Source organism: Papio anubis, chromosome X (assembly GCF_008728515.1).
Source record: "Papio anubis isolate 15944 chromosome X, Panubis1.0, whole genome shotgun sequence".
NCBI lineage: Eukaryota > Metazoa > Chordata > Mammalia > Primates > Cercopithecidae > Papio > Papio anubis.
The window spans coordinates 129,481,128-129,498,289 of record NC_044996.1 but is presented as its reverse complement, the minus strand read 5'-3'; the positions used below and the strand labels follow the sequence as shown (position 1 = coordinate 129,498,289).

General features: G+C 39.2%; 1 protein-coding gene across 1 annotated transcript in view; it reads right to left on the bottom strand.

Moving 5' to 3' along the window:
- Nucleotides 1-421: 421 nt before the first annotated feature.
- The window catches only part of GRPR (gastrin releasing peptide receptor), a 32,051-nt gene continuing 15,310 nt past the window's right edge, over nt 422-17,162 (bottom strand). Inside the window, exons 2-3 of the mRNA XM_003917445.4 lie at nt 3,475-3,826; nt 422-1,890 (exon numbers count right to left, since the gene is read on the bottom strand). Of these exons, the coding sequence (XP_003917494.1) occupies nt 1,501-1,890; nt 3,475-3,826 (742 nt within the window). The 3' untranslated portion in view covers nt 422-1,500. The remainder of the gene's footprint in view (nt 1,891-3,474; nt 3,827-17,162) is intronic.

Sequence of the window (17,162 nt, the reverse complement as noted above, 5' to 3'; positions counted from 1 at the left end):
AAAAAGAAAAATATTTCAGCCAAGTCTTTTTCTGCACATGGGCTCTTTCATAAATACTCTTCTTAAGTAGAAACAAGTCTGTAGCTGTTTTTCAATCAGTTCTTAAAGACCCCTGTGACTTTCTTATACATATTCAGACAAAAAATACTTGTTACTGAAATTTTATTCACTTCCTCCCACAAACGTTAGCAGAACCATACACTAAATATAAACGTGTTCCTATTTCTACTCAGATACAATCCCTTCTTTCTTTTTATTTTATTTTTTATTATTTATTTATTTTTGAGACTGAGTCTCACTCTGTTGCCCAGGCTGGAGTGCAGTGGCGCTATCTCAGCTCACTGCAAGCTCTGCCTCCCGGGTTCATGCCATTCTCTTGCCTCAGCCTCCCGAGTAGCTGGGACTACAGGTGGCCCGCCACCACGCCTGGCTATTTTTTGTATTTTTAGTAGAGACAGGGTTTCACCATGTTAGCCAGGATGGTCCCGATCTCCTGACCTCGTGATCTGCTCAATCCCTTCTTTCTTAGAGTGAAACTACTGATTCAGTATAGCAGTCAAAGACAAATCTAAGTAAATACACTTGACTCAAAACCTATGTATCAAGAATAAATACTGTACTTTATGCATTTATAGATATTTGATTAATTAATAGCATGATTAATTTTTTTCCTAAAAGTATTTCTCTTCTATGGTGGAATGGCACCCTGGATGATTAAAACTGTAGCAGCAAACAAGACCTCCATCAAGTAAGAATTCAGAGTGTGAAATATCACACATAGCCACACGTGGATCTTTATATATGTGTCAATGTGTTTGGTTGTATTTTTGCTTTAAAAGTACGTATTTAGCATTTCTCCTAGGTCCTCAGTAACATCTTTTTTTTAAAAATAAATGCTTAGAGAATTGTTTTATATTAAGCTAGCTTCCATTGTTAGCAACTTGGAGAGTGTCCCTCATACGTGGAGCTCTTTCACAGGATTGACTTTTCATATTAGGAGTGCAAATGAAAGTTATTCCTTGGTTTATATATTACAGACATTCCTGAAAACAAAGTCAAGTCATATTTCTAAAGTACTAGCGTCGGCTTAAAGAAATGACAAGGTGAAGTCTTTCACAAAGTAAGAATTCAATGTATGATTTCTCTGCTATATAAATCTGGTTGTTCATACAGTTTCTATGACATAATTGGTCACAACCGTTTAACAGGGCTTGATGCTTAAAACATAATTTTCTACTTGTTCCCTTTTCTAAAAAGGGAAGGTTTGCTTCACATCAGAAGAAACGTTCACAAGTTGAAATGAAAAACTTAAGACTTGATGGCTTCTTTCGAAATATAATGGTGATCCATCACTTGGGTCTCCCCACCCCTACCCCCACCTACACCACTCACGAGCATTCTGAAGGGTCTTTGGAGGGCACAGACACAACAATGGATGCAAGGGTTACTGTCTAGCCATAAAGCAAAACCGTCCTTCAGGGCGCGAAGTCAAGGGTCAATCTAGACATACCGCTCGTGACAGATGTTTCCATTGATGAGGCTAAAGGTGGCCACGGAGGGGTTGGTGCTCTTGAGGGAGGTCATGCAGGTTGTACTCCTTCCAGTGCTGTGAGACCGGATGATCAGACCAGGCTGGCAACAGAGGAGCTGAGTGTTGAACTGTTTCCTGAAACTCTTGCTCAGCAGATAGAGGGCAAAGGGGTTCACGCAGGAGTTGGTGAAGGCCAGGAGGCGGGCACAGATGCTGGTGACAAAGTGGAGCATGGAGGTGTCCACCTCAGAGTAGTGGTAGGAGCGGTACAGGTAAATGACGTGATTGGGGAGCCAGCAGAAGGCAAACAGGCCCACAAACACCAGCACTGTCTTGGCAAGTCGCTTCCGGGATTCAATCTAAGGAGAGAGTCACATGGAGAAAGAAGCAGCAAGGGACAGTGTCAGAAGAATGCAGAGAGACAAAGATTCAGGCAGAGAAAGAGACAGGGAAAAACAATTAGGGCAATAGATGAATTCACAAAGCCACAGAAAAAGAGTTCAATAGGAGAGGGCAAGAGAGAATCCAGTAAAATGAGAGAAAGGCAACAGAAACAGACAGAAAAGGAAAAAAAAAAAAAAAAGAGTCAGAAACACAGAAATGGATGAGCCAGGAAGCAGAAACCCATGAGGAAGAATAGAGTTAGAACACACCACTGAGAACAGATCTTTAAACAAAGTTGATTACATATTTGACTGGATTGCAACATGAAATTCTAATAAGTGCCCCCTTTTTCCTCAGGAGAGCATTGGTGCAGTTTATCAGCCCTATGACTTCATGTCTTTCTTTTCTCCACAGTTAATAATTTTTTATTCCCTCTGATGCTCAAAAAGAGCAGCCAGCTTTGTTCTTCTTCATTGGCTAAACCAAGATAACTCTCTATTATGATTTTAAAATCTTGAGTTATCTCTGGACTATAGTCTATAGAAAGGGACTGTGGCATCTCCTTTTTCTCCCAACTCCATCCACTACCTCAAGGGGAAACATGTTTCTCCATAAAGAGTTTGGGGTACAATGGATGTTGGCTAATGAGAGGTTTTTCAAGTAGGAAGGTAGTTTCATTGGAAATTGCCACTCTTCCCCCACAATTGAGACAAATACATAAGTAATGAACTTTAAAGGGTAAGGTCTTTAAGTGAGTCAGCTGTTCACTGAAATGGAGTGGGGAGTGTTTCTGCTTTTCCATCATAGATGCTACATGATCTACACCTGGGCTAGAAGGCAAGCCCTGACAAAGAGGAGGAAGCCAGAGCCCTTGCTTTCTACCATTTGTTTGTACCTCAAGGATGAAATTATGGGGTGTTATAGGGAATAAGAGAGAGAGTCTAATCATATGGAGGGCATCTTGCATGCTGGGCACTATAGGCCTTACATATACTCTCTCTTGTAATCTTCCAGTAGTTCTACAATGTAGGGATTATAAGCCTATTTGATAGGTAAGAAAACTAAGTCCCAGAGAGGCTGAGTACATCATGAAGCTTGGACTTGAGCCCAAATCAGTGTGAGCCCATCCTAATCAAACTACTTCTTTTTCTTCAACTGACCTCACTTTCCAGCCTCCTCTGCTTTGTCTCCATGTGGTAATCCTCTTTCTAGGCAAACAATGTGACTGGAGTTTAAAGAAGTCACATCCCATGAGCCTCAAAGCTTTATTTATTTATTTTTAAAATACAACTCTTTTTCAGATTATTTCTCAAAAAGAAACCCACACTGGAAATCTTTCAGGTTCACAACACCTCCCTAGCTTAGGTCTTTAACAGGAGAATAAGATTATAAAGAACATCTTGGGTTTCCATGGCCAGGCGTTTCCATTTAGCATCTGGCCGCACATCACCCACCTCATCTAATTGCAGATTCAAGTGTCATGGCTTGTCAGTGGGGTCCAAAAGAAATGCAAGGGATTATATCCCCAAGAAGGAAATGAATCAATCCTAAGCACCTACCTGCTTCTTGACATGTATATTCCCTTCCACGGGAAGATTGTAAGCACTCTGGATCAGATTTTTAGCAATGAAGTAGTAGTAAACAGAGATGATTGACAGTGGGATGACGTAGAAGACCAGAAAGGAAGCCATGGAGTGGATTTTGGGGTGAAGCTCATTAGAGTGTGGGTATGGGGCACAGCTAATGAAGGTCTGGTTGGTGCTTTCCTCATGGAAGGGATGGAGGTCAGAAAACACAGCCTCTGGAATGGCCAGCAGCATGGAGATGATCCAGATAAAGGCAGCTTTGAGGCAGATCTTCATCAGGGCATGAGAGGCCTGGATATCCATTGGCCGGACAATGGCTTTGTATCTAGGGCAGGGAAGAAGGATCTCCATCAGTTGCATAATATTATTCTGAATACCAGAGCCAGGACTAAGTTGAGGCAAGCGAGACACCCAGGGTACAATATTTAAGGAGGTGCTCACTTTCAGGTCCTGAGGGTGCCGATATTGAGCTCTATGACCCTAAGAGTGAGTGCCTCCTTAAATTTTGTACTCCAAATAACCACTTGCCTCACTCTAAACTAGCCCTGAAGGATGCCTTCTCCTCTCTCCAGAAGTACCATTCCGCTGATATTCTCTTTTCATGTTAATTTAATTTTTAAAAATTAACATAAATTGTATATATTTACTGTATATATACACAACATGATGTTTTAAAATATGTATACATTGTGGAATGACTAGATTGAGCTGATTAACATATACATTACCTCACATATCTTTTTTTTTTTTTTTTTTTTAAATTTATTTATTATTATTATACTTTAAGTTGTAGGGTACATGTGCATAACATGCAGGTTTGTTACATATGTATACTTGTGCCATGTTAGTCTGCTGCACCCATCAACTCGTCATTTACATCAGGTATAACTCCCAATGCAATCCCTCCCCCCCCCCCCCTCCCCATGATAGGCCCCGGTGTGTGATGTTCCCCTTCCTGAGTCCAAGTGATCTCGTTGTTCAGTTCCCACCTATGAGTGAGAACATGCGGTGTTTGGTTTTCTGTTCTTGTGATAGTTTGCTAAGAATAATGGTTTCCAGCTGCATCCATGTCCCTACAAAGGACACAAACTCATCCTTTTTTATGGCTGCATAGTATTCCATGGTGTATATGTGCCACATTTTCTTAATCCAATCTGTCACTGATGGACATTTGGGTTGATTCCTCACATATCTTTTAAAAATGAGAACAGTTAAAATCTACTCTTAACAATTTTCGAGTGTGCAATACATTGTTATTAACTATAGTCACCATTTTGTACAATTCACACTCTCTCTTGATTTTAAGAATACCTCTTAGAAAAGCTGAAATTCCCTTTGTTTTTCTTCTTAAATCATAGAAATTAATAACAAGGCATGTTGTTGCTTAAAGGACACAGAGACAAGGAGGCTGGTTTTTTTTTTTTTTGTTTTTTTGTTTTTTTGTTTTTTGCAAAACCTTCATTTTGAGTATTCAGATCCACTTCAGGGAACCTTAAGTCATTGAGTATTTTAAATATTCCTCTTTTCTTTTTCAAAGTATGCATAATAAATGGTCCCCTGAAAAAGTACAGGAGAATCCCTGTAATTTTCACATTGATTTTTCCCTTGCCTTCCTAATCTCAACTTTATCTTCTCTTGAAGTATTTAGGTTCTTCCTGGTTTGTGAGCTATTTGTGCCCATGTCTTGGGTTGAGTATTCTGGGAAGCAGACACTGAGATGAAGTAAGAAATGAAAGTTTTATTGAGGAGCAGTACCTGTGAAAGGAAAAAGGGGAGGAAGTAGGATAGGAAGAGGGAGCTTGTCAGGTCTATACCAGCGAGGATGACTAAACATCTTGGTTTGCCTGGAAATTTTCCAGTTTTAGCATGGCAAATCCCACATCCTGGGAAATCTCTCAGTCCAAGCAAACTGGGATAGCCGGTCATTCTACGCCAGCCCAACAGGAAGCTTAGGAGCAAAGATTACCCAATGGGGAAGTCCTGCTTTGGGCGGAAATTGCCAGGCCCATGTATAATCACCTTGCTTAGTCATTGCATGGGGTCACCCCAAGAAGAATGTGATCTCAGTTACTACCTGGCTCAGTCACTGGGCAGGAATCACTCAAGAGAACATGACCACAGCTTGAAAGCTGAAGTGGGCCCTGAAAGAACAGGTAGTTGGAGGTTTCAGCTAACCGCAACCCCCGCAGCTGGGCAAGTCTCTTCTTCAAGGGAGGTCTGAGCAGCACATCTCCATGTCTGCACACTCCCCATACGGTCTCTAGCACAGTGGGCGACAAGACAAGGGCACAGTTATCTTGTGTACACCTGTCTGAGAACCCACTAGAGCATGAGCCTTTGGTGGGCAAAGAGTATGTCTTTTTCCATCTTGGAATCTGCCGGCACTGTGATTTGCACGCTCCACACAAGTTTGTTCAGTTGAACATGAGCTACTATAATGTGGAAGTTGATATGAGTTGAGACCAACTACATGTGAGGGTGTTTATTGCTGAAAATGCTGTGTTTAAACTGGGTTCTACCTATGATACTCTTTTATATCATGGACTTCAGGGAAGGGGAATACTTATTTCCACTTGTTTTCATGTTGATTAGGCCTCCATTGGTTTACCACTCTTGGCTGCACCCTGACTCCTCACTTACTTTCCTCCTACCAGGGAAGGGGGAATGAATTATTCGGTGGCGAGTTTGGGAAAAAGAACCTGGCTTGTGCATTGGGCTCAGGGAGGACTATGGTTGTTTAACCGGCCCTGTCTAGAGGAATGGCAAGTGTAATATAGAAGATAAGAGAGTGTCTGCAAGTTCATTATTGCTATAGACCTGAGTTACATTCTCCAAACTGCTTTATCAGACATAGATGCAACTATTTTTTATCATAGTCTCTCTGATTTCTTTATCTGGCTTTCTGTTCTCAAATTAGGTAAGGAAGAGAGGGCTATAATTTATTAGACACCCCAAACCCCAAAATTCCAGAACAGTACTACAGTCCTGCTTCAATGTACCTGTGTTTGCTTTATTTTTAAACAAATACAAATAAAAGTTTAAAAGAAAGTTCTATTTTCTTCTAATATCTTCTTTATTCATTAGCCATTTTAAACATTTTCCTAGCTTAGAATGTAGGCAAGAAATTGGTATCTTTAATTAAAGGTATGTGAACATCTTCAGCCAAAGATGCATATGGCTAAAGATATCGCTAATACATTTGTTATAAATAAAATGATAACTAAGACTTCTGTCTGCATTTTCTGGCAGATAGTGGTCATAATTACCACTAACTCTCTGAGTAAAGGTGATTCACTTAGTCAGAAACCAGAGTAAATGGCTTACTTCCTTCTCTTTTAGGAATCTTGTCTTCCTAGATGCAAAATACCCTGGGAACTATGCTCTTTTAAATTCACAACCTTTAAAATATAAAACATTAATAGTTTTACCAGAAAATTAATTTGAATCTAAATCTAATTAAGCCTCTAGACTTATGTGCCAGTCTTCAGGAAATAGTGATAGAAGAACCTGCTAAATGATGCTATAAGGATACAATCAGCCAAATTCTGAATTGGAAAATCCAGGAATAATTACCCCTTTCTTTTCAACAAATATATGGCATAGAAAATGAGGGAGAATGGTTATAGACTGAAATGTATAAGACATATCAACCAAATGCAATGTGTAGACTCCTTTTGGGCTTTGAATCAAACCAAACAATGATAAAAAGATATTTGTGAAATCAATATTGAAGAAAATCAAATATAAATGTATTTTTGGTGATATCAAGGAATTATTTTGAATGTATTGAGTGTGATAACGGTATTGTGGCTGTGTGTTTCTTAAAAGACCTTGTTTATAAAAGACACATGCTAAAATATTTACCAGTGAAATAATATAACATCTAGTATTTGCTTTAAAGTATTGACATATTCATATATCACTTGTGCAATTAAAAATAAGTTAAAATGCATTGCAAACAATTTTCTGTTACGGTATGTTCCGAACATAGCAAATAAATTAAAGAAATCCCATTTACTAAGCTCTTGCCTTTTTCCAAGCAGAGAATAGAATCTATATTATCTCATTTATATTCCAGACAGCTCCAATAGGTAGACATTATTATCTCCATTCTGCAGATGGGAAATTGAAGCTCAGTTTAAGAGGTGGTAGAGTCAACATTCAATTTAGAACCAATGTTTTTTAGAACCCATAGTTCTTTCAGAAGAGAGCTTTGGGTAAATTCTTCCTAGAGGGAGAGAAATAGACCAGATGTTTCTCAAATGTATATAGAACATACAAAATGTTTCCTGCAAGTCTAATGGTTCTGTATAGCATGAAGCATATCAGTCTATATCCTATTCTGGCCTAGATTGCTCTGCCCAGAGCTCCCAATGCAGGGAGACACCACTGGGTAGTTCCTGTTTAGGAGAGATGGCTGGTTGGATTGGAGTGGATACCCGATCTAAACCAGTCAATGAACTGCCTGGCTAGCTACTAAAGAGTTTCTCTTTCTCTTTCTCTTAAACATTTAAACAGAAAAATAGAGAGAATATAGTTAGTAATAGATGCTGGAAATACAAGATTTTGATGTCAAGGAAAAGATCAGGGCAGCCGTATTTAAACATGTAGAAGATGAATAAGCCGAGTAAAGGGACTGAGAGAAAAAGAATGAAGCAGACATAAGAGGAGAAGCTGAGATAATGTGGCCCTAAGTCGTATAGAGGGTATGGTTTCTGGCTTATGTACTAGTTTTGAATGTACAAGAGGTCTCCTGTTATAATTTTACAATACTACCATCCCCTTTTTACTTGAGTTAGTTTGAGTGGCTTCTGTTCTTTGCCAACAAAAAGCCTTATCTAAAACAATTAGATGTGATAACTCTTGAAAGTTATCACCAGACTTAGTTCCAAGATCATTTTGCATAGATCATTCCCCATTTGCTACCCTCTGAAAGAACAAGCTGTCAACTTTCCATTGTACTCAAGAGATAGACTAGTCTATGCCTCATTCCTAAATTTTCCATTACTTTCCTGTTTCCCTCCTTCTGTCATGCCCAATTCCAGATTCTTGATTCATTTAAATCCAATCCTTCCAAATTTCACTTTAAGTATCATCTTGATGAAACCTGTGCTGACCAATCTAGGCCTTAATAGTTCCCATTCTTTCTCCCAACCTGTCTGACTTTTATGACAAGATTATCAACTCCTCTCATTTTCTGCTTATTATGCACTATCTTGAATTGTTTGCTAGTTTTCTATGGGTATGTCTTTTCCTTCTTTTTTTATGTTTAATTTTTGTAGGTACGTGGTAGGAATATATACTTATGGGGTACATGAGATGTTTTGGTACAAGCATGCCATGCATAATAATCACATCCTGTAGCATGGGGTATCCATCCTCTCAAGCATTTATCCTTGGTGTTAAAAGCAATCCAATTATACTCTTTAGTTATTTTAAAATGTACAATTAAGTTATTATTGACTACAGTCATCCTGTTGTGCTGACAAATAGTAGGTTTTATTCATTCTTTCTAACTACTTTTTGTACCGATTAACCACCACTGCCTCCCCCTATCCCACTACCCTTCCCAGCCTCTGGTGGCCATCCTTCTACTCTCCATGTCCATAATTCAATTGTTTTGATTTTTAGATCTCCCAAATAAGTGAGAGCATGCAATGTTTGTCTTTCTGTGTCTGACTTTTTTCACTTAACATAATGATCTCCAGTTCCATCCATGTTGTTGCAAATGACAGGATGTCATTCTTTTTATGGCTGAATAGTACTCCACTGTGTATATGTACCACATTTTCTTTATCCAATCATCTGCTGATAGACATTTAGTGTGCTTCCTAATCTTGGCTATTGTGAACAGTGCTGCAACAAACATGGGAGTGCAGATATCTCTTAGATATACTGATTTCCTTTCTTTTGGATATATACCCAGCAGGATTGCTTGATCATATGTTAGCTCTGTTTTTAGCTTTTTGAGGAACCTCCAAACGGTTCATGGTGATTATACTATTTTACATTCTGTGGGTATGTCTTTTCTACCTGACTTTGTCTTAAGTTTCCTGAGGTCAGAAGCTTACATCCTCTCCTCTTCTCTTTTTCCTGTCTCCCTAAAAATGTTCCAGGTTCCTTGCTCTGCTAATCACTTATTTCAAAGTAGGGACTCGGCAAATACTTGCTAATTAGTTGATGAATAGTATGTGACTTGCCGATGTGTCTCTTATTTCCAGCTTCTCACAAATGAGTGAGAGAAGTTTCCCTTTTACACATTAAGTCAGTAAAAATCATTCTTCAATAGACTGACAAATTTGCTCCTCTGACAATATGGGGCTCAAACAATTGTTTCCCACTTCTGAAAACGTCTGTGCTTCATTTTTCTTACGCAAACATTGGAAAGGTCACAAAATGTTCTCTGTGGCAAGATTAATGTGTCAAAGAGATTCTTGGCAAGTAGAAGTAGCTGGCTCCCACACTCAGGGTTGGAAACCTTTGCCCACAGAAAGGTATGTCTTTTATTCAAATATGGGCAGTTTGTTTATTTTTAAGGATCCAGCATTTCAGCCCTTATTTGTCCATAATTACCTACGGAAGTCTGTAGGAATTGTTGCATTACAATATTTTTAAACCTCCACTTCAATCCTAATGTATACTATGTGGAGAATACTGAGGTAAAGAAGATAATTAAATGAACCAAATGGTCACTAGGGTAACTGACACATTGCCTGCCTTAAAATTAGAATTCTACCTGATGAGATTTGACAAAACTATTAAACATCAACTGTATTTTCTCCTGAGAAGAGCACCAAGAATTTTTCTGTACAACTGAGGCAATTATTAACTGGCTTGTGTGATGATTATAACCCAGAGCAATGGAATCTTATCTCTCTGAGCTATTACTCCACAAATGGAGAACTTACTGGTCTTTGGTGCCCATCTAACTGTTATCTTTAAGTATGTAACAGATTGCAGTTATGCTTTTCTGTTTTCTCCAGGATAAATATCTCCAATGCTCCTTTTCACCTCTTCTTAATATACTCTAGTTTCCTCTGGGTGTCAATGCAGACCTAGGATCAAGAGATGTAGTTCCTAATGGTGATTCTACCAACTAGTTGTATGGTCTTGGATGAATCGTAGACTTTGCACTTCAGTATTCTCATCCTTGAACAGGAGATAATTCTTTACTGACAGGGAGCTCATGGGGATATGTTAACAAAATAGCTAGAAAGAACCCTCCAGAAATTAGGTATTACATTCCCCATTACTTTAAGAACTGAGGTGCTACACTGAATGAACAAACAGAACTCATATCCCACTTCGCTATTCTACCCTCCGCAAGGGACTTGCAATTCTTAGCCTCAAGCTTTTGAGGAACCTATAAAGAAAGGAGTAAGGAGTCATTATGGTCATTTCAAGTAATATTGACAACATCGATGAGGGAAGACTGGGGAGAAGTGGAGTAAAGTCACATCCTGTTAGAGAAGCTAAGGAAGAGTCAGAAGGTATTCCTCCAATAGGAACAAACAAAGGAAGGAGAACGGGGAGGTTCTAGAACTTTGGGTGGCTTGTTGCATTTGGGGAGTATTAATGTTTGGGGATCTTCATGTTGATTGTTTACTCCGGCATTCCTCCATCTTTTGGCTCCTTTTCTTCATTGCTTTAATTTGTGTGTGAGCACCAACTTCTTGCAAAACCTCTATGATTCAGAGAGACTGAAGAAGCTAAACTGGGGAAAAGAAATGTCTTGGGATTTGCTTTTGGCTCAACAGGGAGAGGTAAAGTGTTGGAGAGGGGTGAAACTCTAGTTTGTCCCACCAGGATGGGTAAAAAAGAGCAGTAATAGAGGGCAGGAGAGAACTTCTGTCCCTGCATGGAGGGAACAAGCTTTCAGCTTTGGAGCTCACAGGACTGAGTGTGTGATTAACAGGGCATGGAGGGGTGAAGAGATCCAGCAAAAGGGCAATTAAATAAATAATTCCTCAACTTTTCTGCTGTCAGACATGGGCAGGAATGCCTGAGGGACTAAAAGAAAAAGAGCAGAATCACTGGGGAAATCAGGGGATGGAAGGAGGGGAAGAGAAAAAAGGAACAAGAGAAAAAGAAAGGAAATTGGAGGATAGGAGAGAAGGAGGCAAGGGAGAGGAGGAGAGGAGAGGAAAGGGGAGAAGACAGAAGAGATGGAGAAGAGAAGAAAAGAACAAAAGTTATATTCCATCTAGCAACACAAGTTGGGCCAGTTCCCTGCAGAAAACATTCATCTGGACCTTGTCAGTCTACTCTGATGCCCAAGAAGAAGCTGGAGTAAGGGTGGTGGGAGGTTGGAGGGGAAGTGGGGGCACTTAGGGAAGTATACCAACTCCCATTCTTTAAAAATCCTTTAAGAACAGAGCTTTAAGAAAGTAATAACAAATTGAACATACAACTACATTGTATGTATGTTAATGTATAAATTATATATATGTACTGCTGTACTAATATATTAGGTACAATTTCATTCTACGTTACCAGGAATTATTGTTAATTTCATTCGATGTGATGGTGGCATTGGGTTGTGTAGAAGACTACCCTTGTTCTCAGGAAATATACACTGAAATACTTAGGGGTGAAAGGTGAGGATGTGTGCACCCTACTTTCCAAAGCTCAGCAAAACAAAACACAACAATATCCACACAGAAAGAAAGAGAGAAAAAAATCTAGAAAATGGTAATTGCTGAATGTGGGTGGGTATTATACAAGAGTTCATAAACAAGTCAGGGAGAAAACATATGCTAAAATGTAGAATTTTTAAAAGATGAGCTAACAGTAAAATAAAATTTTAAAGACTACTTTAAATATTTTTTGTTAAATATTTTATCCTAGTTTATTGACAGTGAACCTTTTGCCATCAGAAAAGCTTATTAAAACTATGATGTGATTGAATGTGTCATATCTGATTAGAGCCTATACCAGGAATGAGGAAAGTGTCTTCTCTGTCATATTCATATTATTCTCTTAGGCTTGCAATTTTAATATCATCTACAATCTGTGGGGTTTTGTTTTGTTCTATTTTGTTTCAGCAAGAATATTTTTAAGCCACTTGCCCATCTGAGGAGGTTAGTTTAATTAAAACTAGATTATGCACAACACACATCAGTCGGCAATGCCTTCTCTTAAGCTAAAAGTGCAAAGAGTAATGGTGTCCTATCTGAGCCTTCTAGATAGTGGGCCACTCACTCCTGCTGCCTGAGCCACACATGGTAAGGAATCCTGTGATGTGGGTGAGCCTCAATTTGGACACTACATATTACTCATGTTTAATTCATCCTTATATTAAAATAAAAATCAATATAAATAGAGGCTTTGGTACTTTCCTCCCTTACCTGTCAGATCAGGCCACATCTTTCCCGGAGCATGTGAAGTTCACTTTGGGGTTCATTGTCCCAGAAGACACTTTCCAGAAAATTTGGCTAAGGCCTCAAGGATTCTCTTCACCCCCATATACACGCCTTGCAGTTCCCTATGGCCTGAGGCCTAGAGTAGTTTCTGGGCTCTTTAAAATATTCAGAGGCCTCAGGGCCAGCAGGGTTCATCTGAGTGAGACCTTGATCTTAGAGCCAAGGTGAAAAATGGCACCAGTGAAGGACTAGAAACCAGAGGCTGGAACAAGGCTAGAGAAAGAGCTACTGACAGTGGGAAGGTACTGATCCTGGGATAGGAGGGATGTAGAAGGTTAGGGATAAAATGGAAAGAGAGATGCAATTAGTTGTTGGACATCTTATGGCACTTTCTCATAAGGAGTTGGGTAACTATTGACCCTTGGGCCAAAAATTAGTTTCAGCAGAGTGATCCAATTTCAGAGCTCGATGCTAACCCTGTAAGGGAGCCCATCAGAAGGGTATATGAAGGATGAAATACTACAGTTGCCAGTGGATATGTTTAAAATGACAAAGGAAAGTAGTAATCCATTTAATTTCAGTAGGTGTTCAAACATCCTGGCACACATTGTTCATTCCTCAAAAATGTTAGGGACGAAGATACATTTATAACTTGTTAAAATTTTATGAGCCAAAATGTTTGAAAAACATTTCGAAATCCCATTTGCAAATTGTAGTTAGACAGAGCCTGCAATTACTCTACTGTGTAGCAAAGAAGCTACACAGAGAACGGGAAAAAACATCACAAAGACAAAGAAAAATCAACCGTGCTCTAGGTGGAAGGGATAATAGATTCAGGGTCATAAATTGCCTTTGTAAATTGTCATTCACCCCCAAACAGACCCCAAGGCAAGGATTTAGGTGCAAGTAATTATTTGGAAGAAGATGCCAGGAAGCACGGGGAGGTAGAAAAAACCAGTAAAGGGTACCACAATGGGCAACTGGGGCACATTCTTGCTGGGAATCCCCTGAGAGACCACTGTGCCACCAAAGGAGGAGGTGGGTGGGGTGTTTACCCACCAACTCTCCTCTCTGGTTGAGAATTGTCTGTTGGTGGCAATTCTGGGGCACTTCAGCCTACCTCAAACCTTTCCTTGGCCAGAGATCACCCTTGGTCAGAGAAACACAGGAAGCCTAGGCCTGTAAGTGACTTCTGAGTTGTGCCAGGGGATATGGATACCACCGCTCTGTACATTTTTTCTCCTGATCCAGTCAATTTATCAAACACGTATATAGAAAATGAAATATCAGAGATAGTTTTCAGTTTTTAAATATATTTCAAATCATTAAGGATAAAAATAGAATTTCTAAATTATCACAATAAAATGCACTATCATTTTTTTTCCAAAATAAGAATCATTACAGCTCAAAAATACCATCATGGCATATGAGTCACTGTGTCTAATTATAAAAATTTTACAGCACTAGATTTAAATAAATGTTTGGGAAAGGTTTTATAAATGGTGAAATAGTGACCCAGCTTTGTAGCTTACTGGGACCACTGGCCCAGGAGGTTGATCCTGGCAGTGTTGGGGAGGCATCTCCGTATGGTGCAGGAGTCCAAGACGGGGAGAGAGGGACTGGAGGAGGACTGGGAACCCTGCATTCTAGTCCCACTTCTATGTTTAACTATTTTTGTGACAACATGTTGTCTCCGTTTCTTTTTATTTTTTGTTATTTAACAAAAACTTATGTAGTACTCACTGTGTGCCTAGCACAAAGTTCTCAACACTTTTCAAGAATTAGAGGAAGCTGGCCGGGTGCGGTGGCTCACGCCTGTAATCTCAGCACTTTGGGAGGCCGAGACGGGCAGATCACGAGGTCAGGAGATCGAGACCACCCTGGCTAACACGGTGAAACCCCGTCTCTACTAAAAATACAAAAATTAGCCGGGTGCGTGGCAGGCGCCTGTAGTCCCAGCTACACGGGAGGCTGAGGCAGGAGAATGGCGTGAACCCGGGAGGCGGAGCTTACAGTGAGTGGCGATCGCACCACTGCACTCCAGCCTGGGTGACAGAGCCAGACTCCGTCTCAAAAAAAAAAAAGAATTAGAGGAAGCTTTTCCTCTATCCCTACATAATAATACTAGAAGATATGTATTACTATTGTCATCTTTTTTTTAAAAAAAAAAAAACACATAAAGAAACGAAGGCACTGAGAGGTTAAGTAACTTGTCCACGGTCACACAGCTAGCAAGTGAAAGAGCTGGGGTTTAAACAGAGACCGTCTAGCTTCTGAGTCCATACTTTAAACCACAAGATTTTGATGCCTCCATTTTCTTCATGTGTGAAACAGAACTAAAGATACTGATCTTACTTACTATGATGAGGAGTTAAATGAGCTAAATTTTTCAAACGCACTTTGAAAAACAGCATTATTTAAATCAGTGGTGCCCAATCTTTTAGCTTCCCTGAGCCACACTGGAAGAAGAATTGTCTTGGGCTACATATAAAATACACTAATGATAGCTGATAAGTTAAAAAAAAAAAAATCTCATAATGTTTTAAGGAAGTTTACAGATTTGTGTTGGGCCATATTCAAAGCCGTCCTGGGCCGCAGGTGGTCCGCAGGCTGCGGGTTGGAAAAGTTTGATTTAATAAAAGGTTATTATTGTATTTCCTGAAAAGGAAAGAGAGTCCACTAGAATGTCAACTGGTCAAGAGTTCTACGACAACCTCTTGGCTCCCTTATGAACATAAATAGCAGTCATGCTAATGGTGCACTCACTCTTTTGACTAGGAATTGTAACATGTCATAAAGAAGTCAACATATATTATTTAATTACAACATTACAAAAATTACAACAGTCCTATGATGATATATTAAACATAGATGATCCTCTCCCCATTTTAAAGATCAGGAAACTGAAGCTTCTAAAGTGATTTGCCCAAAGTCACATACATAGCTCACAACTGGAAGAACCAGGGCTCAAACTCAGACATTTCTTCAAATTTAATGCTTTTGAATTTACCTCCACTATGAATAATAGTGATGTACTAAATGTGATCCCCCAAAATTAATAAATAAAACAAAAGAAAGCAAACAAAGGAAAATGACAAAAATAAGGGGACTTACTGCTTAACGGGCATAGAGCTTCAGTTTGGGAAGATGAAGAAAGTTCTGGAGATGAATGACGGTGATAGTTGCACAGCACTGTGAATGTCCTTACTGCCACTGAACTGTACACTTAAAAATGGTTAAAAGGGCAAATTTTGTTATGTATATTTTACCCCAATACAATTTTTAAAAGAAAAAAAACAAAACAGCAAGAAAAGAAGAAAGGGAAGAAAGATGAAATAGTTTTTAAGCTTGTTATCATGCAACTTCAGGGGTATCTTAAGAACTAACTGAAATAGTTGCTTTGAGTCAGCAAAAGTATCAACAAGGCAGTTAAGAGGCATTTAGCTATTTTGAAGGACATTTTTCATTCAAAAAAAGTTATTATCAAACTACAAAGAGCTTATTGTGAAAACTTAGTAGAGAATTCTAAAAACAAACAAAAATCATCTGTAAGTTTTGCATGTCATGTTTTGATATATTTCCTTCCAATTTTTCCTTTTGTCTTTTGTACAGAATTGAGAGTATACAATTCTGTATCTTTTCTTAATGATCTATAGCATAAACATCTCCCAGTTTCACACAGATGCCCAAGACCCTGCTAGCCAACAGGCAGTGCCCTGCCCTTGCTTCTGGGCACCATGACTTTTCAAAGAACCCTGGTGCTCGCTAGAGGGCAACGTCCCTGCTTTCACAGGTTGTTCCTACAATTAGCTTCAGTGCAACACATCATGCTAAAATGACACAAAGCACCCCCTACTTGCCAAAAAGTAATACCTCTAGTATATACAAATCCAAATACAAAGCATATCTTAAGCAGCTACTTTTGCATGGTCCTGTACTAGGTACACGAGAGTTCAAACAAAGCATAAGCCCTGGACACTCACTGACACTTTTGCTCTTTCCATTTTGGAAATTAAGAAGGTTGATGTACCCTGAGTAATAGGAGTATCAGTTTCTGAAGAGTAGGGTCTAGGTCTTGTTCATTTTCTGCCTACTTTGTTTATGAATTAAATAAATGACTAAAACTAAAAATCTACAACTATTCATCCAATTTGTCTGGCCTATAATGTCTTCCTTTCAGATAAGGAAATGGGTTCAAGATGCTCAAGATAATCCATTCCTCCCCTGGCATGCTCCTAGTCACACACACTCTTCTCACGCCCTCTTACCCAAAATCACTGTGAATACCAACTTATTAGC